Below are 22119 nucleotides of genomic sequence, written 5' to 3'. Positions count from 1 at the left end.
GAACATCCACAGGATCAGCCTGAGACGCAGGAAGATACATCTGGATCTCTACAAATGAACATCTCCAGTGCTGAGTATTGAGGTACGAAGCAGGGAGCCATGAAACCACGCACAGATATCGGAAGATAAACAGAAGGGGGAGGGAGCCGCCACGTTCGGGTGCCGGGAAGCGGTGGCCACCTGCACGGTGGACCGGCACCTGTGAGAGAGCAGACTGGGACCGTGAGCCGGGGAATGCGCGCCGCCAGACTGAAACGGAGCTCCGGTGTGCTCACTGGAACCAGACTGAGATCGGGAACTCCGGAGCGCGGGGCGCAGCTGGCAGCTGGTGTGTTAGAATCACAAAGGACAGAGACGCGCCAGCCCTGGAAGTGAGGGCTGGGACGCCGGGTGTGGGACGCACATCCCGGGACGCTGCAGGCTTGAGCAGCACCAACAGTAACAGAGTTAAAGTGGCCAGAACATCAGTGGAGAACAGTCCGCGATCCCTTTGTTCTGAGACAGAGTCTGAGATTCGGCCCTGCTGCTCTGACTCCCAGAAGAGGCACAGCAAACCTCCAGAGAAAGCTGCCAGAGAACAAAAGCCTGGAAAGACCGGCTCACAGTGTGCCCACCCCCATCCCCCCTCGCAGGGGACACGGAGACTCCACCCAACAGGGTTGCCTGAGTATTGGCGCGGCAGACCCCTCCCCCAGAAGGCAGTCTGAAAAATCAAGAAGCCCACATCCCTAAGATCCCTATAAAACAAGCACATGGCCTGGGTCCCGGTCAATAATTTGGGCTCTGGACAACCCCGCAACCTCTCCTCATCAGAATGACGAGAAGGAGAAGTCCCCCCCAGCAAAGAAAAGACAATGAGTCTGTGGCCTCTGCCACAGAACTAATGGATGTTGATATAACCAAATTATCAGAAATGGAATTCAGAGTAACAATGGTCAAGATGATGTGTAGACTTGAAAAAAGTATTAACGAAAATGTTAATGAGACTATAGAATCTCTAAGGGCGGAAATGAGAGCGAATCTGGCAGAAATTAAAAATTCTATGAGCTGTCAGAAAAACTAAGAGGCAGCCCACGGAATGGGAGAATATATTTGCAAATGACACTACAGATAAAGGACTGGTATCAAGATCTACGAAGAACTTCTCAAACTCAATCACGAGAAACAAATAACAAATCAAAAAATGGGCCGAGAAGATATGAACAGACACTTTTCCAATGATGACATACAAATGGCTACAGACACATGAAAAAATGTTCAAAATCATTAGGCATCAAGGAAATTCAAATCAAAACCACACTGAGATACCACCTTTATGCCAGTTAGAATGGCAAAAATAGACAAGGCAGAAACAATTGTTGGAGAGGATGTGGAGAAAGGGGATCCCTCCTACATTGTTGGCCAGAATCAAATTGGTACAGCCACTCTGGAAAACAGTGTGGAGGTCCCTAAAAAGTTAAAAGTGAGCTACCCTATAATCCAGCCATTGCACTACTGGGTATTTACCCCAAAGATACAGACGTAGTGAAGAAAAGGGCCATATGCACCCCAATGTTCATAGCAGCAATGTCCAATAATAGTTAAATCATGGAAGGAGCCGAGATGCCTTCAACAGATGACTGGATTAAGAAGTTGTGGTCCATATATACAATGGAATATTACTCAGCTATCAGAAAGAACGAGTTCTCAACATTTGCTACAACATGGACGGCACTGGAGGAGATAATGCTAAGTGAAATAAGTAAAGCAGAGAAAGACAACTATCATATGATTTCTCTCATCTATGGAACATAAGAACTAGGAAGATCGGTAGGGGAAGAAAGGGATATAGAAAGGGGAGGTAATCAGAAGGGGGAATGAAACATGAGAGACTATGGACTATGAGAAACAAACTGAGGACCTCAGAGGGGAGGGGGTTGGGGGAATGGGATAGACCGGTGATGGGTAGTAAGGAGGGCACGTATTGCATGGTACACTGGGTGTTATACACAACTAATGAATCATCGAGCCTTACATTGGAAACTGGGGATGTACTGTATGGTGACTAACATAATATAATAAAAAATCATTAAAAAAAAATTCTATGAGCCAAATGCAGTCAAAACTAGAGGCTCTGATGGCCAGGGTGAATAAGGCAGAAGAACATATCAGCGAATTGGAGGATGGGTTAGTAGAAGAGAAAGCTAAAATAGAATCTGGACTCAAAAAAATCCACGCTCATGAATGTAGATTATGGGAGATTACTGACTCAATGAAACATTCCAATGTCAGAATCATCGGCATCCCCGAGGGGGTGGAGAAAAACAGAGGTCTAGAAGAGATATTTGAACAAATTGTAGCTGAAAACTTCCCTAATCTAGCAAGGGAAACAAACATTCGTGTCCAAGAGGCAGAGAGGACCCCTCCTAAGCTCAACCACGACAAACCTACGCCACGTCACGTCATAGAGCAATTCGCAAATATTAGATGCAAGGATACAGTATTGAAAGTGGCCAGGGCAAAGAAATTTCTCACATACCAAGGCAAAGGTATCAGAATTACATCAGACCTGTCTACACAGACCTGGAATGAGAAAAAGGGTGGGGGGGGGGCATTTTTAAAGCTCTTCCAGAGAAAAACACGCAGCCGAGGATCCTTTATCCAGCAAGGCTGTCATTCAGAATTGATGGAGAAATAAACACTTTCCAGGATTGCCATTCATTGACCAATTTCGTAACCATGAAACCAGCCCTACAGGAGATATTAAGGGGGGTTCTATAAAGGTAAAAAGGCCCCAAGAGTGATACAGAACAGAAAGTCACAACCGACAGAAACAAAGACTTTACTGGCAACATGGCATCATTAAAATCATATCTCTCAATATTCAGTCTCAATGTAAATGGCCTAAATGCTCCCATAATGCCACAGGGTTGCAGATCAGATAAAAAGACATGACCCATCCATTTGCTATCTACAAGAGACTCATTTTGAACCTAAATATGCATTCAGACTGAAAGTAAAGGGATGGAATACCATCTTTCATGCCAATGGACCTCAAAAGAAAGCTGGGGTAGCAATTCTCATATCAAACAGATTGGATTTTAAACTAAAGACTATAGTTAGAGACACAGAAGGGCACTATATTATTCTTAAAGGATGTATCCAACAAGTGGGGATGACAATTATAAATATATATGCCCCCAACAGGGAAGCAGCAAGATACACAAACCAACTCTTAACCAGAATAAAGAGACATATAGATAAAAATACGTTAATAGTAGGGGACCTCAACACTCCACTATCAGAAATAGACAGAACACCCTGGCAAAAAATGGACAAAGAAACAAGTGCTTTGAATGCCATACTCGACGAGCTGGGCCTCATAGATATATATAGAACACTACACCCCAGAACCAAAGAATACTCATTCTATTCTAATGCCCATGGAACATTCTCAAGAATAGACCATGTCCTGGGACACAAAACAGGTCTCAACCGATACCAAAAGACTGAAATTATTCCCTGCATATTCTCAGACCACAACGCTTTGAAATTGGAACTCAACCACAAGGAAAAATTTGGAAGAAACTCAAACACTTGGAGACTAAGAACCATCCCACTCAGGAATGATTCGATAAACCAAGAAATCAAAAATCAATTTAAACAATTTATGGAGACCAACGAGAATGAAAACACAACGGTCCAAAACTTATGGGATACTGCAAAGGCAGTCCTAAGGGGGAAGTACACAGCCATCCAAGCCTCACTCAAAAGAACAGAAAAATCTGGGCCACCTGGGTGGCACAGCGGTTAAGCGTCTGCCTTCGGCTCAGGGCATGGTCCTGGCGTTATGGGATCGAGCCCCACATCAGGCTTCTCCGCTATGAGCCTGCTTCTTCCTCTCCCACTCCCCCTGCTTGTGTTCCCTCTCTCGCTGGCTGTCTCTATCTCTGTCGAATAAATAAATAAAATCTTAAAAAAAAAAAAATAGAAAAATCTAAATTGCAGTTTTTATATTCTCACCTCAAGAAGCTGGAACAGCAACAGAGGGACAGACCTAATCCACGTACGAGGAAGCAGTTGACCAAGATTAGAGCAGAAATCAAATGAATTCAGGAAACCAGGAGCCACAGTAGAGCAGATCAACAGAACTAGAAGCTGGTTCTTTGAGAGAATCAATAAAATTGACAGACCACCGAGCAAGACTTATCCAAAAGAATAGAGAAAGGACCCAAATTACTAAAATTATGAATGAAAAGGAGAGGTCACAACCAACACCAATGAAATTGGAAGCGATTATTAGAAACTTTATCAACAGCTTTATGCCAATAAGTTAAGCAATCTGAAGAGATGGAGGCCTTCCTGAAACCTATAAACTACCAAGACTGAAACAGGAAGAAATTGATTTTTTAAACAGGCCAATTAATTATGAAGAGATTGAGTCAGTGATAAACAATCTTCCAAAAAACGAAACTCCAGGCCCAGATAAGGTTTTCCTGGGGAATTCTACCAAACATTCAAAGAAGAAATAATACCTATTCTCCTAAAGCTATTTCAAAAAATAGAAACAGAAGGAAAGCTACCAAACTCATTCTATGAGGCCAATATTACCTTGATCCCCCAAACCAGGCAAAGACCCCATCAAAAAGGAGAATTACAGACCGATTTCCCTTAATGAACATGGACGCTAAAATCCTCAACAAGATCCTGGCTAATAGAATCCAACAGTACATTAAAAGGATTATCCATCATGACCAAGTGGGATTCATCCCTGGGATGCAAGGGTGGGTTCAACATTCGCAAATCTATCAGCGTCTTAGATTTTATCCAGAATGAAAAATTCAAAACTCATATGATTCTCTCTCAATAGATGCAGAAAAAGCATTTGACAAAATATAGCATCCTTTCCTGATTAAAACCCTTCAGAGTGTAGGGATAGAATGTAGAGAATAGAGATTCCTCAATCTCATAAAAACCGTCTATGAAAAGCCTACAGCAAATATAATTCTCAATGGGGAAAAGCTGGAAGCCTTTCCCTTAAAAATCAGAACACGAGACAAGGCTGCCCACTCCTCGCCACTATTATTCAACATAGTACTAGAAGTCCTTGCAACAGCAATCAGACAACAAAAAGGGATAAAAGGTATCCAAATCAGCAAAGAAAAGAAGTCAAAAATGTCTCTTCCTTGATGACATGATACTCATATGGAAAACTCCAAAAAAGAATCAACTCAAACTATTAGAAGTTATAGAGCAATTCAGTAATGTGGCGGGATACAAAATCAATGCTCAGAAATCAGTTGCATTTCTATACACGAATAATGAGACTGAAGAAAAGAAGAAATTAGGAATCTGTCGTCATTTACAATAGCACCAAAACCATCAGTTACCTTGAATTACTTAACCAGAGACATAAAGGATCTATATTCTAGAAATTATAAATCACTCTTGAAAGACATTGAGGAAGACACAAAGATGGAAAAATATTCCATGATCATGGATTGGAAGAATTAACATAGTTAAAATGTCCGCTATGCCCAGAGCAATCTACACTTTCAATGCTATCCCGATCAAAATACCAGAGGACATTTTTCAAAGAACTCGAACATACGCCTTAAATTTGTATGGAACCAGAAAAGGCCCGAATCGGCCAAGGAACTGTTGAAAAGGAAAAACAAGCTGGGGCATCAGAATGCGGATTTCAAGCTGTACTACAAAGCTGTGATCACAAAGACAGATGGTACTGGCACAAAATAGACACATAGACCAATGGAACAGAATAGAGGACTGCCAAGAAATGGATCTCGACATCTTGGGCAACTAATCTTTGATAAGCAGGAAACAGCCGGTGGAAAAAGACGTCTCTTCAATAACTGGTGCTGGGAAAATTGGACAGCTACATGCAAAAATAATTGAGCCACTCTCTCACACCATACACAAAGATAAACTCCAAATGGATGAAGACCCTCGATGTGAGACAGGAATCCATCAAAATCCTAGAAAGGAGAACATAGGCAGCAACATCTACACATCAGCCAAAGCAACCTTTTTCATGCACGCATCCCCAAAGGCAAGAGAAGCAAAAGATAAAATGAAACTTGGACTTCATCAAGATAAAAAGCTTCTGCACAGCCAAGGAAACAGTCAAAAACAACAAGAGGCAGCGCATGGAATGGGAGAATATATTTGCAAATGACGCTACAGATAAAAGACTGGTATCCAAGATCTACAAAGAACTTTCTCAAACGCAATACACGAGAAACAAATAAACAAATATAAAATGGGCAGAAGATATGAACAGACACTTTTCCAATGATGACATACAAATGGCTAACAGACACATGAAAAAGTGTTCAAAATCATTAGCCATCAGGGAAATTCAAATCAAACACTAGATACCACCTTAAGCCAGTTAGAATGGCAAAAATTGACAGGCAAGAAACAACAATTGCTGGAGAGGATGTGGAGAAAGGGGATCCCTCCTACATTGTTGGTGGGAATGCAAGTTGGTACAGCCACTCTGGAAAACAGTGTGGAGGTCCCTTAAAAGCATAAAATTGAGCTACCCTATGACTCCAGCCATTGCACTACTGGGTATTTACCCCAAAGATACAGACGTAGGAAGAAAAGGGCCATATGCACCCCAATGTTCATACAGCATTGTCCACAATAGCCATGAAGGAGCGAGATGCCCTTCAACAGATGACTGGATTAAGAAGTTGTGGTCCATATATACAATGGAATATTACTCAGCTATCAAAAAGAACAATTTCTCAACATTTGCTGCAACATGGACGGCACTGGAGGAGATAATGCTAAGTGAAATAAGTCAAGCAGAGAAAGACAATTATCATATGATTTCTCTCATCTATGGAACATAAGAACTAGGAAGATCGGTAGGGGAAGAAAGGGATAAAGAAAGGGGGGGTAATCAGAAGGGGGAATGAAGCATGAGAGACTATGGACTCTGAGAAACAAACTGAGGGCTTCAGAGGGGAGGGGGGTGGGGGAATGGGATAGGCTGGTGATGGGTAGTAAGGAGGGCACGTATTGCATGGTGCACTGGGTGTTATACGCAACTAATGAATCATCGAACTTTACATCGGAAACCGGGGATGTACTGTATGGTGACTAACATAATATAATAAAAAAACATAAAAAAAGAAAAGAAAAGAAACAAAATTTAAACGAATGGAAAAAAAAAAAAAGAATACCCACAGTTAGGTCCTAGGAAAAGGGGAATGATCATAATACCATAAATGCTTTCAGCTGTGGACACTTCCTTCCATCATGTGACCAGACTCCTGTCTGCCGCTGTCTGCCGGGACCTACACATAGACACCCCCAGTGAGGCCACCTCTCTGTTCCTCAGGGTTCACACCTTTAAGTGGAAGTGAGCACAGTATGGCCCTCAAGGTGGCGGCAGGGGAGGGGGGGTTGAGGAAAACCAGAGATTGCACGTGGGGCACTGGGCTCCTTGTCTGGCACATGGAAGTGCTCAATAAATGGTGGCTGCTGCTATTTCAAATCAATTAATGGAAGTTACTTTATCTGTAGTAAATGCCTTTTCCAATCATTTTCCTGTGCTCACATCCCACTTCTTCTAGGCCCAGCTCACATACTGTCTGCCATCGACAGAGTGAGGAGACATGCTCGATTCCCCAATCCCAAACTGCCCCCCTTCCTGGGCTCCCCTTCACCTTCCCTTCACAGCTAAGCTTTTGGGCAAAGTAGTCTAAGCTGCCATTTATTCAGTGATCGTGATCAAGCTTTAGCACCTGCCACTCCACTGAAACTCTGTTGCTAAATTCAGTGGAAACCTTTTAGTCCTTAAGGTGCTTGCCCTTTCACTAGCTGCCGACACTGCTGACCTCTCCTGTCTCGGAAAACACTCTGTGCCCTGCTTCTTTCCCACCAATCTGGCCACTCCTTTCACTCTCCGCTGTATACCCCAGTCCCCCACTCCCTCCATACAGCCCATGAATGCCGAAGTCCCACAAGTCTCTCAGACTCTCTCGGGAGCTCCAACCGGATTTCCCACAAGCACCACACATTTAAAATGGCAAAAATGAACTCAGCGTCTCCCTCCATTACTGAATTACTGACCTTAATGAAACAGCACAACCATCCACTCTGTGACCGGAGCCCCCGATCTCAGACCAGCCGAGGTGGCTCCGTCAGACTCTCATTCCCAGGACCCTATTTTATGCCCTGTTTGATTCCCGTGTTTCTGCCTTGGTTCCTCCTGCCGAGACTACTTCAGTATCTCCAACTAGACCCTCTGCCTCCACTTTTTTTAAACAACAGCTTTACTGAGATAATAAATTCGTCTGCCATAAAATTCACCCCTTTAAAGTAAGTAATGAGTGGGTTTTAGTTAACAAAGCTGTACAACCATCACTACTGCCTAATTTTAGAATATTTATATCATCCCCAAAAGAATCCCCATACCCTGTAGCAGTTACCCTCCAATGCCTGCCCCCGGCCCCAGGCAACCACGGATACACTTTCTGTCTCTGTGGCGCTGCCTATTCTGGCCACGTGACAGAAAGAGAGCTATCCAGTATGTAGCCTTCCGTGCCCGTCTGAACTCTTGCCCCTCCTCCACTTCATTCCATCCTTCAGTTACTGGATGAAGCTCAGTAAAATGCAGCTCACATCATGTGACTTCCTTGGTTAAAATCCTCCAGTGGCTCCTGGTAGGTTTCAGGATAGTGTTCATCCTCTTCCGAACCTGGCTCCTGCCTCTGCCTCCAGCCAGTCGATTTAGTGCTTTCCCTTTATTCCCTTTCTCTCTCCTTTTACTCAGTTTCCCAGACATACTCTACTGTGTCACACCTCCACCTCTCTGCCCATGCGGTGTCCTCTGCTTGGAACACACTTCTCTGACTTATCTATCTGACGACCACTCACCTCTTAACACCCGACCAGCCCAGGAAGCCTGCTCAGACCCTCACTACTGATTCAGATGTTTGGTGCCTGTGTTTCTAGGGCACCCATCTAGAACAGTCATTATTGCGCTGTGCTGCAACACTGTTTCATCTGTCTGCCCATGAGACCATTAGCTACTAACCGAGGGCACAGATCATCTTTCATGCTTCATCTGCATAAGTCAGCCCCGTGTCGGGCATGGAGGAGTCATTTAAGTGCCTGTCAAATGAGTGGCAGTATGATCTTGGAATCAGCATTAGTTTAGGGCACACCCCTCAACACCCAGAAGGCAGTCTGCAATAAAGAAGTTCAAAAGAAACACACACCCCTGAATTTCACAAGATACTGCAAAAGGCACACAAGTATGAGGATGATGCCAAAAATGAAACATTCTTCTTAGAAAAAGCAATGGGCAAAAACGTTCTGATTTGGTGGCATTCCAGGACAAAACAAATAAGGTGGTTGGTTCATCGCCAATGTCCCATGTTGAAAACCCAAAACTCATAACCGATTTTGCCCTTGAAAAACTGCTGGTAGAAGTTAGGTTCCAGAAAATATTTGTCGTTTTACAGAAGAAATTAAGCAAATAAATACGTATAACGAGACATGAGGGGATAAAGGTAATTTTGCTGGGAGAAACATGACTCAAGAAAGTACCTGAAGATAAACCTTCTTCACACCAGGCACGTAATCCGCAATCCGGCCGAAGAGCAGCCGTCCAACCCCGGAAGTGATGCCAATGCACATGAGAACCACCTCTTTGTTTTTTCCGTCTTGAAATCTTTCATTCACATGTTTCATCTGTGGACCAAAAAGAAAGAAGCGGCACTAAATATGGTAGGAAAAACTGACAAGTTTTGACACAAAATGCCTTTGTGTCTCCACAATGTTATGGACTCTCACCCCCTTCCAAATCCAAATATTTATAAAATTCCTTCTGTGATAGTTTTTCATCAGAACATATGAAGACAAGGCTAACGTGATTTAGCGTGCATAAAAGAAACAAGACTCCTTATGAGAGGTCTTAGTTCAAAAAAGGGTTACCAACACACATTTTATTAGTTAACATTGAGCCATTAGCTAAAGAAGAGAACATACCTTGAACGTACCAGACAACCTTGCTCTCTCAAGGTCACCTAAGGACCCAATATCTGCTCTCCTTAAAGGCAGTTTAAGGCAGTTTCACATCTAGGAGAAGCTGAACCAAACTGGCACCCCTGAAATAAGCTGTCCTGAGGCTTCCAGGATAAAAGCATGGGGTTCCCTGCCGGCGAATCTGCCTATCTGTGCGGCATCGGAACAGATAGATACCGAGGCCGCTGCACTTAGCGGTTCAAAGTAAAGCCTCTCAGAGAGACAGCTTGGGTCCAAGTCTAGGGTCCCTCCCTTATCAGCCTGGCGACCACTTGTAAGTTTTTAACCCCTAAGTCCTCAATTTCCTTATCTACAAAATGGAGATAGCAACAGTACCTCAGGAGAGTCATTATGAGGATTAAGATAAAGTATCTGTGTCAAGAACTTAGAACAGTGCCTGACACAGTTAATAATGATCAGATATTAATTTTAGGGGGCACCTAGGTAGCTCAGTGGGCTAAGCGTCTGCTGTCGGCTCATGATCTCAGGGTCCTGGGATTGAGCCCCACATTGGGCTCCCTGCTCAGCGGGGAGCCTGCTTCTTCCCCTCCTCCTGGCTTGTGCTCTCTCGCTATCTCTATCTCTGTCTCTCTTAAATAAATAAATAAATAAATAAATAAATAAATAAATAAATAAATAAAATCTTTTAAAAACAGATATAATTTTAGCCTTTTTTAAAGGACCCTTTCCCTTAATTTACAGCGTACCTAGAATAGTGACTGTAAAACAGCCACCTGACAATGTTTTGTGGGTTTTTTTTTTAAGACTGACTTTATTTATTAGACAGAGAGAGGGAGGGAGAGAGAGCTCAAGCACAAGCAGGGGGAGTGGAGAGGGAGACTGAGCCACCCAGACACCCTGACAATGTTTTAAAAGGCAGCGTGACCAGGCAGGTGTTATCCTGGGTGACAAAACCTGCAGCCCAGTCCCCGCTAGCATAAGCTTTGCTCCATAGCCCCTAAGTGTCACCCCTATCTTAGCACTTCCATTCTCTCAATGATCATCTGTGCTCACAGTAAGGATAAAAAGCATGTCTGTACTCCTACTGTTTTCTCTGAAATCACAGAGATGTTTTAACAAATCCAAACAATTGCTTGAAACAATCAGACTTACTGTTCCCTACACCAAACTTTGGCCTGAATTCCAGAAGCCTGCAAAGCAAATTACCCAGCAAGTTCAACGGCCCAATGTTCCCAGGTGGTCCTAGTAGCCTTCAGGGATGAATGACATCCCCTTGAGAGACTTCCATTTTGCATTTTTAGGCCCACTTGCATATGCCAACACCATCATATCTGCCTTCTCCTTTTCGAAACTGGTAACTCTCCTCCCCAACTTCTGTATTTTCACACTGGCCCAAACAATCCTTCTAAATAGACTTTAATCTCATCAATCCCTCATTCATCAGTTGCCCACTGCCTGCATTTATATTCTTTTCTTTAAAGCCCTTCATAACCTTTCACTAGTCTTCTCTTTGTGCCTTTGTTACCTACTCATCCTCGACTCAAAAGCAGAAAATGCAAATGTCTACAGGACTCAGGCAAGTTAACATTAAGGAGTGAAACCGACTTTTTGGAGAGAGGGAGCACATACTTAAGTTGATTATTACCATATAGGACCACTACGTTGCCAAGTCTATCTCCCAGTCCCCTTTTACTTTAAAGGAAAGTCAGAAATTTTTTTGTGCGGAAATGTTGGCACCTACCTTAAATTTAGAACCCAGCGTGATCCAACCCCATGCAAGCCAAACAAAACGTGTGCAAACTGCATTAGGCCGGCTTTGATCTTAGCCCTAATCCCACCTGGCCCAGCAGGAGAGGTTTATTCAGTGTTGCTTAAACACGTCTCCTACTTTCTTACCTCTCCACATTTCTGCTACCTCTTCTATCTTCTTTGACTTTCTGAATCCCACCCATTCTTTCAGACTCTGCTCAAATCCCACCTTTTCTATAAAGCTGTCCTTGATTACCTCTGTCTTACATCCCCTTCTTGTTACTGCCTGACGTTTTCACTGGCACCTTAAGTACTGAATGTTCCTATCCAGCCTTTCTAGCTTCTAAGGCTACACATTCTCTTGTGTCAACTCTTAACATGCCAGACTAGACCTATCCACCTGCCTGTTCCAAAGACACATCAAAGTCAGCATGCCCCATGCTGAACTCCCCTCCCGCTCACTACCTGCCCTCCCTCCATTTCAGGTAACACTACTACTGTTGGCCCGACTACCCAAGGGAGAAACTGGATAACCATCCTAGATTACTCCCTCTCCATCCCCCCGAGATCCAGGAAATTCCCCCAAATTCTGAAGATTTTACCTCCTACCCTTCTCAGACACGCTCCCTTCGGTCTTTGTTCCCCGTAATTTAGTTTAGGTTCCTAGCATTCCTTACTCAGACAACAACAGCCTTCTAGCATGCTTCTTGCTTGAGCCCCCACTCCTGAATCTCTGTTGTCTGAGACCACCAGATTAAATTCAAAATTAAAAACACTTCTCTGCCTAAGATCCGTTGATGGCTCCCATAGCCTGAAGGGTAAAGCTCCGACTCCCAACTCCCGGTTTGACAGATAAAAGCCTTCCTCCTCTGCTACTGCAGCCGCACCGCCAGCGGCCTCCTTACTCACCGTGCTGACACTGTGCTGTCCAGTGTGGTAGCTACTAGCCATGTGGGGACTACTGAGCACTGAAAATGTAGCTAGTTCAAACTGAGATGTGCTAAGTATAAAACACACAGCAAATTTAGAAGACTTACTGAAAAGAAAGCATGCAAAATATCTCAATAATTTAAAAACTGATTCAAGTTAAAATATTTTGCCTGTATTAAATAAAATACACTGTGAAACTAATTTCATATAATTTTTTTAAACACGGAAACTAGAAAATTATAAATTACATACGTGGCTTGCATTTACTTCTATTGAATGGTGCTGGTCTAAGAAATCCACTTGTGGCTGTACAGATAAGACGGCTGTTGATAAAGGTAACACAAACTGGCTTATTCCTCTAGGCCCTTATCATTCCCCCTTAAGTGAAATTAGACAAAGTGGAAAGATGGATTCCAGCTCAATTCTGAGGAAAATGAATAACCTGACTGAAGGCAGGTAGGATATAATTATGTGTATTCATCAGCTTTATTTTGGAATTTGATCCAGACTTAATGTATTAATCTACATCAGTAAGTACCCAAAGGATCTATTACAACTTTTTAAAAGACATTCTTTAGTATTCAAAAAAACTAAATTCACTAGTTATTCTTTTGATAAAACTAAGAACACCTGCCTGCCAAACTATTACTCTATATTAGTGGTTTATTTTTTCCCCTTTCTCTACTTTATAATCCTTAAAAGGAATATTAAGGTGAAATATTTTGAGTCTTTTGAAAGTGGATAGGTTTGGTAAATTCAAATTATGCTTAAGTGGAAACTTAGCTCTTCAACAATAAGGGGTGTTATTTCATTGAAATTTGTTGCTGTTGTGACTGTTAAAATAAAACGAGAACTTCAGCTTCTAACACCTCCTCTCCACCAGCAGCCAAAATCTGCAAGCTAAAAAAGTTTCTTTGGTAAGTAAGGGAATCTGAGGGGTTGGAGGACAGAATCTAGGAATGCTGGATCTCTGGGCCCTAGAGATCCTTCCTCACTGAGGTACCAGTACCTAGAAGCTCTGGTGTTTTCTACTTGCAGCCTGGGCCTCCCATGACTACTGCACACTATTTTATGAATCTCTGCCTATGTCTCATACTCTGGAGACTGGCACGCACTTTAGTTTAGCAGAAAGCATAATATTAGGCAAAATTGATATGCCTAATGAAGAGTTATAGGGATAAGAATATGAAAATGTTGGACAGATGTTTCCACATTTAATCTAACTTTTTATTTTAAGTTTGGGGGGGGGGGTGTGAGCAGAGGGAGCGGCAGAGGGAGAGAGAATCCCAAGCAGGCTCCATGCTCAGTGCAGAGCCTGGCGTGGAGCTCGATCCCGTGACCCTGAGATCTTGACCTAAGCCGAAATCAAGAGTCAGGCTTAACTGACTGAGCCACCCAGGCACCCCCTAATCTCCCTTTTTTTAAATGAGCATTTTTAAAAAGGATTTATTCTAGAGAGAGAGAGAGAGAGAGAGAGAGTCTCTTAAGCACTCTTAAAGGTAATTATCAGGCTACTACTACTCTCTTAAGAGTCTCTTAAGCACTCTTAAAGGTAATTATCAGGCTACTACTACTCTCTTAAGAGTCTCTTAAGCACTCTTAAAGGTAATTATCAGGCTACTACTACTCTTAAGAGAGTCTCTTAAAAACTCCCCACTGAGTGCAAAGCCCAAGGTGCGGCTTGATCCCAGGACTATGAAATCATGAGCTGGACACTCAACTGACTGAGCCACCCAGACACCCCATCGAACATTTTAAACCAACACAGAGCTTAAAACAGAGGCCACTAGTACATAAGGAATAACATCATTCTGTAGAGCAGTTGTTTCAAGTAGACTTTATCTGAATGTGTAAGTGCTTCCAAGCAGGAGTTAGCCTTTTATTTCTGTTCTAAAACATGTGTTTACTCCAGGGCTGCACACCTCTCAGAGCTTACCAAAACCTTGCTGACAGTTTGAATGCTGCCTGCACCTGAAACATTTTTCATCATTCGAGCAATAACTTTTGTTAACCACAGAAGCCATTTTTGGATTGTGTGAAACCCTATTCATTGTTTTGTTATCCAAAGTAACCAAGAACTCATATCCCTAAATATCTGCTCGTTCTACATCATGGGTGAAAGAAAGAAAAAAAAGACAAAGTGGTTCACAGTTTGCCCTTCCTCCTAACCATCCCCACTTCAAGTAAACAGTGATTCAACCTATATCTACGGATGACATGTTTCTGACCAGCCAACTGAAGGGAGAGGTTCCTCTCCCCTCACTAGAGCCCAGAGGCAGATTTCTTTTTGAGAGGTTGGGGCAGGAGCCTAAGAAAGTCATCTTGCTGGGTTGGCTTCTCTCCCCTCTCCATCTCTCCCCTGCAGAGGAGCCACAGTGCCAGAATAGGGAGACATCAGACATAGTGTTCTTCCATGGAGAATCCAGGCTGAATCCTCTGGCTTTTAGTCAACCATGAAGGAAATTAAATGGGTGGCCATAGTATAAAACCAGCTCTGATAAAGCTGATGTAAGCACAGTAGACACTCAAGCTTCTCCTTGACAAATAGTTGCACAACAGAAGAACACCCAATAAGAGGGAACCCTAAACCACTTTATTTGCAGAAACCCTCCAAGCCCAGTGGTGGTGCATACCAGCAAAGCAAGGAGGTCATTGGTCAAAGGCCTGATAATTACCTACAGTTATTTTCTAAAAGTGTGTGATTTGGCCAATGCCATGATGGTCTTTAGCCTCAACCGCCCTTTGCCTCCAACTTTTTAAGGGGATGGGTGGTTTTTGCTTAATGTCTTTTATGACTTATTACATAAAGAAGATGATCAAATTTTTGTATATAGAGGTTAAACCATATATCTTTGGGGAATAATAAAAGAAGAGGAGGAACTATGGAACACTTCAAGATAACTAGCTCTGATGCTGGATGTGCAGTAACGACGTGCGGTAACAGCCGCTGACTCCTGTTCTGAGTGCTAAAAAAAAAAAAAAGACAGCAAAGTCAGGAGGCTGGGAAAGCAAGACAGAAACCGCTCCAACAGAGCATAGCCGGCTATGGCGCTAACAGAGCTGCAACTACCTTTGCAGAGCTGAGCGGGGGAAAATCAACAGTGTTTGTCACCCACGGTGTTGCCCTTACTGTGCCCTTTGAGAGAGAGACAGATTCCAGTAATGCAGCCCTCATCTGTCCTTGCCTGTGAGGGTTCTGATTCCCTGACCTTCTGCCCTTCCTCCACGTCCGCATCATCAAACTGGACACATGCACTCATTTTGTGCCTAGGAGAAAAAAATCTTGTGGCCAGCTCAGGGGACCTATACCTTTTAAGTTACATGCTACATCCAAAATTGGGGTGGTAAGCGCTGCACAATATTCTCAGTGGTTCTGTAATAATGATTTCTGCAGCTCCCTACTTTCCAACAAGGATACAGAGTTCAGAGCACGTCTACTCCCTTGATCTTCACGCTAGACATCAGCGGCTTCAGCCTGTTGCCTCTCACTCGCATGCGGCTTCGTTTCTAACACACCCATTCAACATTGGAAAAGCTATTCCATCACTCTAAGAGACGTTCTGCTCAAAAACACTTCTTTAAAGATAAACTCAAAGAAAAGAGGCTGGCCCCTTTAAAAATTAGAAAGGGAGTAGAAAGCCTGCTAGTTAATGGATAATCTTAGAATTTGTTGCAAATCAAAACTTTACACTACCCTTTGACTTCAAAGTAAGATGAATAGAAATCTGAGTAGGAATGAGGGTCTGCTCTGTTTTTCTTTTTTCTTTTTTCTTTTTCCTATCTTTTTTAAGCAACTATGTTTTCTCTCTGTTTTTCCTAAGAAAAGAAAAGGAAGTAGATTAAAACAAGTGGGGCACTCACTTACAAAGTTTGTTCACGCTGCCTGGCACACCAGCACGCCCACTGAGGTGATCAAAGGTGGAAGAACACTACACTCGCCGATTTGGAAACATAAAGTCAAGTCCTTTACATCACACAATACTGAAATAGTTATGGCTATTACAAGATATTCCTTGATTAGCTCAGCCTCAAAAGTCGTTACATTTGATCAGCTGTGCTTTGAGAATAAAACAGCGCTAAGACTTGCTTGAAGAGAAAACATAAAATTCTTTGCCTACCAACATTTTTAAGAACTACCATCTTCAGGCAGCGCAGTGTCTACTGACTGACAAGATGTTTCTGTCGTGACTAAACCTGAGGAGCAGGTACCAACTGCCTCCTCGGCAGCTGAGCAGGTAGGGAGCGGACCTTTGGCCTCACGGGGCTTTCGGAGGCACGGGGAGCTGGCTCTGCACTTGTTTCCTGAAACGGCCAGTCTTTCCATTTCGCCACGATGGGCTCCCGTGATGTCGGTAATCACACGTGGCACTGTTCAGACACGTAAAGGCCAGGACAGAGAAAACAGAGGGAAGAGTTTCCAGAGTCAAGGTTACCTAGCAGCCACCAAGAAGCAGAAACAGAAGAGTTTAGAAGGAAAAAAGATGGCTGATGGCTCAAAAAACCCTGATCTAATTTTGAAAACATTTCTAACTCTAAAATTTCTTTAAAACATTTATTTTTCCTTTTTTTACAAAATAATTTCCCTGAGATTAAAAGAAAAAAAAAGGCAAAAAACATAAATAGTCCATCCCTGACATAGCATTAATTAAATCAGATCTAGATTTGGCAAAATGTTCTAGAGGTATTATCAGTCAAAACCAATTTGGATTTAGATGCCAGTTCAAATAATCCTGAATTTTAGAAGATGGACTTCAACCTAAAGGAGAAAATAAATCACTGGGGTTTTGGAGTAATTTGAAGTTTAGTAACCCTGACAATTTCTATGCCAGATATCTCACAAATTATCAAAAACTGTTCTAGTCCTTCCTGAGCAATGAAAGATATTTAACCTGTTGGCTTATTTAAATTTATTCATTCCACCTACATCCAAATTTGATTCAAAACAGTCTTCTTCTTGGAGTCTCATTCTTGGCACAGATTCGGCACTCTCTCAGACCCTTGGCTCCTAGCTAATTTGGATGAACACAACCACTGTGAATTAAGACAGTGTCTGTCTGGGGGTGGGTGGGTGGCTCACTTGGTTCAGCATCCAACTCTTGATTTCGGCTCAGATCATGATCTCAGGGTTGTGAGGTCAAGCCCTGTGGGGGGGGGTCAGGCTCCATGCTAGGTGTGGAGCCTGCTTGGGATTCTCTCCCTCTCCCTCTGCCCACTCTTCCTCTTGTTTTTAAAAACAAAAACAAGAAAAGAGTGTCTGTCTGTGATGGAGTTAGACCATCTCCCCTCCGGTAAGATGGCTCTAGAGGGCTCAGCCACAGTCCACAGCCTGCCTGCGTGACCAACTCATACTTCAAAGAGCACTCTGAAAATATACCCCGGCCGCAGCAGCTCTGCATCCATGGGTTCCCGTTTGTGATGAATGCTCTTTTGAGGTATCATGTGTTTCCATGTTTGCATTTGTTTAGAAAAGGGGATGTGCCTCCTCTCCTCCAGGCTTTGTAAGGCATAGTGATGAGTCTTCGCTATCAATTCTAAGAATCATCTCATTGCTAACCCACTCCCCAGTATCACATCAAATTAAAAAAAAATTTTTTCTGAATGATGATGAAAAATTGTTAGGATTGGGCCTGGATCAGTTTTCCTTCCACTAATGTCATTTCCAATACTTCTGAGATTGTCTACACCCAGTTTATTTATTTGTTCGCTTTACCCTTCCTTAAGAAAAAGCCTATTTCAGAGTTCTGGGGTGGATGGTGGTGGGAGGGGGGCTTGATTAACATTATTTTAAACGTGTTCAGTTCCATTTTGTGGTTTTAAAGTGTTCAGGAAGAAAAAGACCACACCACTAGAGGACAGATAGGAAAATGGAAGGCCTGAGTGGTCTGGATTAAGAATACTGGCATGGCAGAGAGAAAACTTATGTGACTGAGAGTTGGGAGGCCTAGGCATAGTGAGGGGGCGGGGATCTTTAGAGCTGAATTATGAACTCTACTCCTTACTGATTTTAAGATCTTGGACATCAGTTTTTTGATCTGAAACCAATACTGCATGTTGGTATACAATTTGGTCAGTACCATCCCCTCAGAGTGTTTTGGAAGTTTGTGGAAAGCATTTTTATCTTTCTGATAAGGTTGTACTCAAGTATTACCTTTTTAAAAATTTTTAAATAAAATTTATATCACCTAGTATTTACCATTTTAACCATTTTTTTAAAGATTTTATTTATTTATTCGACAGAGATAGAGACAGCCAGCGAGAGAGGGAACACAAGCAGGGGGAGTGGGAGAGGAAGAAGCAGGCTCATAGCGGAGGAGCCTGATGTGGGGCTCGATCCCAGAACGCCGGGATCACGCCCTGAGCCGAAGGCAGACGCTTAACCGCTGTGCCACCCAGGCGCCCCTATTTTAACCATTTTTTAAGTGTACGTGGCATTAAATACACTCACCTTGTGTAGCTGTTACCACCATCCATCCCCAGAACATTTTCATTTTCCCAGACTGAAACACTGTATCCATGAGACACTCACTCCCCATTTCCCCAAACCCCTGGCAACCACCATTCTACCTTGTTTCTATGAATAGGACTACTCTGGATACCTAATCTAAGTGGAATCAGACACTATTTGACTTTCTATGGCTTATTTCACTTAGCATAATGTCTTGGAGTTTCATCCATGTTATAGCACATATCCCAAGCATGAATACTAGAGGCCGCTTTTCAGCAACAGGCTTGAGCAATGGAAACTTGAGCAAGGCAAAAACACCCACAGCGACCACTGACCCAAACGGGCTCATCAAGTGACTCACCTTGAAATAGCCATAGGCTATTCAATTACAATTACCAATTACAACCAGGCACAGTTCCTAAGATTACCAAAAAAGGGAAAATTCCCTAAGTTCCACACTCCCTCACTCTGCTCTGTAACTGTGGCCCCTCACCACCACCTCGTCATAGACAGTCCCTCCTTTGCTGTCCTGCTGCTACTCCCTTGCAGTGTATTCAATAAACGTTTATCTCCTTTGTTCTGCCTTGGGTGAATTCTTTCATACCTGTGCCACCAGCCCCCACCTAGTTGGGATGCCCCAAATTGGGTGGCCAGAATGGGGACCCTCTGTCAGCCCTGGACTCTCTCCAGATTCTCCAGGAATTTCTCGGGACTTTCCCTCAATGGACTGACTCTAGTACCTCTGGCCAAAGTTACCCTTGGTGAGGATCTGAAGCTCCATGGGGAACCCACCAGACCACCCTTGCCTGAAAGGATTAGGGATCCATCCCTCCCTCTCTTTTCTTTTCAGCCCTTCAGCAGCCAACCCTAATACTCCTTAGACAACTGAAGGTCTCTGAGCAAGATGGCTCCCTGATGTGGTCTGAAGGTCTGAGGGCAAACAGGTTGGACTGCCCATGCCTGTGAGGGTGAAGGACCCCTTTCCATTCCTCTCCCACTCCGTTTACAGTTCATCTAGGGTGAATGTACACACCTTAGAGACTCAGTTGGGACCCTTTCTTGATACTGGCTGACTCTCAGCTACCTTGCTCCCCTTTTTCTTTGTTCTGGCAGATCCAGCAACCATCTTGATCTACAGGCTAAACACACTTCCACACATCTGAGGGGTGAGTCCTCTTCCTTCTTTTTCCAACCTGGTTTGGCAACCACGTGTCCAGCTTTCCCTGTTGCAGGGGACACCCCAGCAGGGATTGCTATTGCCATTTGCCATGACCCTCTCCTTGGTGGGATGCCCCAGTAGGGTCAGTTGCCCTGATAAGGTCCCATCTTTCTCAGGTCAGTGGGGTACCCGACCGAAACTGCAGCCAGAAGTTAGACTTTCATTCCCTTTCATGGGACCCCTCTTGGGAAACCAGCGGCCAGTCTTTCCCATTCTGGGACGAACCCCCTATATTCCTTTGGACTCACTCTTGGGTTGTATTCTTAAAAACTGGAACACATTTGACCCCCAAAGCCTGAGGAAAAACATTTCACCTTTTTATGTAATGCTTCCTGGCCTCAGTACAAACTCCTAGATCAAGAGCTATGACCCCTCCACAGAACCCTTTCTTATAATACTATTTTCCAGCTTGGCCTCTTTTGCCGGAACTCCTCCAAATGGCCAGAGCTCTCGGCATTGTCCCCAAAATCCTGACCTCCACAAAAACTATAAAATGTGTCTTGCTCGGTTTCATGGCCCATCTGACCCTGTGTATAGCTTTCAAAGTCTGTGGTAACCTGAAACTTTAAAGTTTTGCTTGGATGATAAATTGAAATCATTGAACAATGAAGTCATTTCCAAATAAGGTAAAATATTAAAGTATTGATTACTAAATATAAGTTTTTGCTTTTGGCTTCTCATTGCAGATAAATGAAAGATACTTGGGTCTGTTGGAAAACATGCTTTGTGCCTTACTGAAAGAATGTTTTTTAAAATTATGAAATCTTTCATAAATTTCAGATCTAAAGAATTCTATTTCACAACTGGTTACTATTTAGTTTTCACTGGAGACTAAGGTTTCTAAGTTAAGATTCTATTACATAATTAGGACTGATGGAAATAAGGAAAGCAACTCTGTATGTAGAAAATTAGGAGATATATGAGGAAGATATAAGGAATGCAAATACATTTTTGTTGAAGGAAAAAACAATTTTGTCCTAAAATGAGTCTGGTAGGTTGGAGAGAAAAGGCTTGGGACAAAATCTGAATGCAAAAGTTGTAGAAGGTTTATGAAGGGAAAGCTTTAGAAAGAGTTCTGGGCGGGGGAGGGGGGCACCTGGGTGGCTCAGTCGTTAAGCGTCTGCCTTCGGCTCAGGGCGTGATCCCGGCGTTATGGGATCGAGCCCCACATCAGGCTCCTCCGCTGGAAGCCTGCTTCTTCCTCTCCCACTCCCCCTGCTTGTGTTCCCTCTCTCACTGGCTGTCTCTATCTCTGTCAAATAAATAAATAAATACATCTTTTAAAAAAAAAAAAGAAAAGAAAGAATCCTGGGCACCTGGGTGGCTGAGTTGGTTAAGCATCCAGCTCTTGATTTTCACTCAGGTCATGGTCTCAGGGTCATGAGATGGAGCCCTGCATCAGGCTCCTTGCTCAGTGGGGAGTCTGCTTGAGATTCTCTCTCTCTCCCCCTCTGCCCCTCTCCATTCCACCCCTGCCCCTGCACACATGTGCACACTCTAAAATATTTTTTAAAAAAGAATTTTAGGGCCACCTGGGTGGCTCAGTCGGTTAAGCATTTGCCTTCAGCTCAGGTCATGATCCCAGGGTCCTGGGATCGAGCCCCACATCAGGCTCCCTGCTCAGTGCCTACCTATTTGCCTCTGAAATCTCTTAATGCCACCTTGGTTAAATAAGTTTTAAGTTTTGTAATGATCTGTCATCCTATTTAGGCATGTGCTTTATAACTTTGAGGGTTTTTTTATTTTATTTTATTTTTTTAAAGATTTTATT

At 43.2% G+C, this 22119-nt stretch overlaps 1 protein-coding gene across 1 annotated transcript in view; it reads right to left on the bottom strand.

Moving 5' to 3' along the window:
- SLC16A10 (solute carrier family 16 member 10) overlaps nucleotides 1-22119 on the bottom strand; it is a 121847-nt gene that overhangs the window by 14334 nt on the left and 85394 nt on the right. Inside the window, exon 4 of the mRNA XM_040627645.1 lies at nucleotides 9568-9711. Coding sequence (XP_040483579.1) covers nucleotides 9568-9711 — 144 coding nt within the window. The remainder of the gene's footprint in view (nucleotides 1-9567; nucleotides 9712-22119) is intronic.

Source organism: Ursus maritimus, unplaced genomic scaffold, assembly GCF_017311325.1.
Source record: "Ursus maritimus isolate PB19 unplaced genomic scaffold, ASM1731132v1 scaffold_13, whole genome shotgun sequence".
Lineage (NCBI taxonomy): Eukaryota > Metazoa > Chordata > Mammalia > Carnivora > Ursidae > Ursus > Ursus maritimus.
Note: the sequence above shows the minus strand (reverse complement) of the source record. Positions and strands in the feature narration are given on the sequence as shown.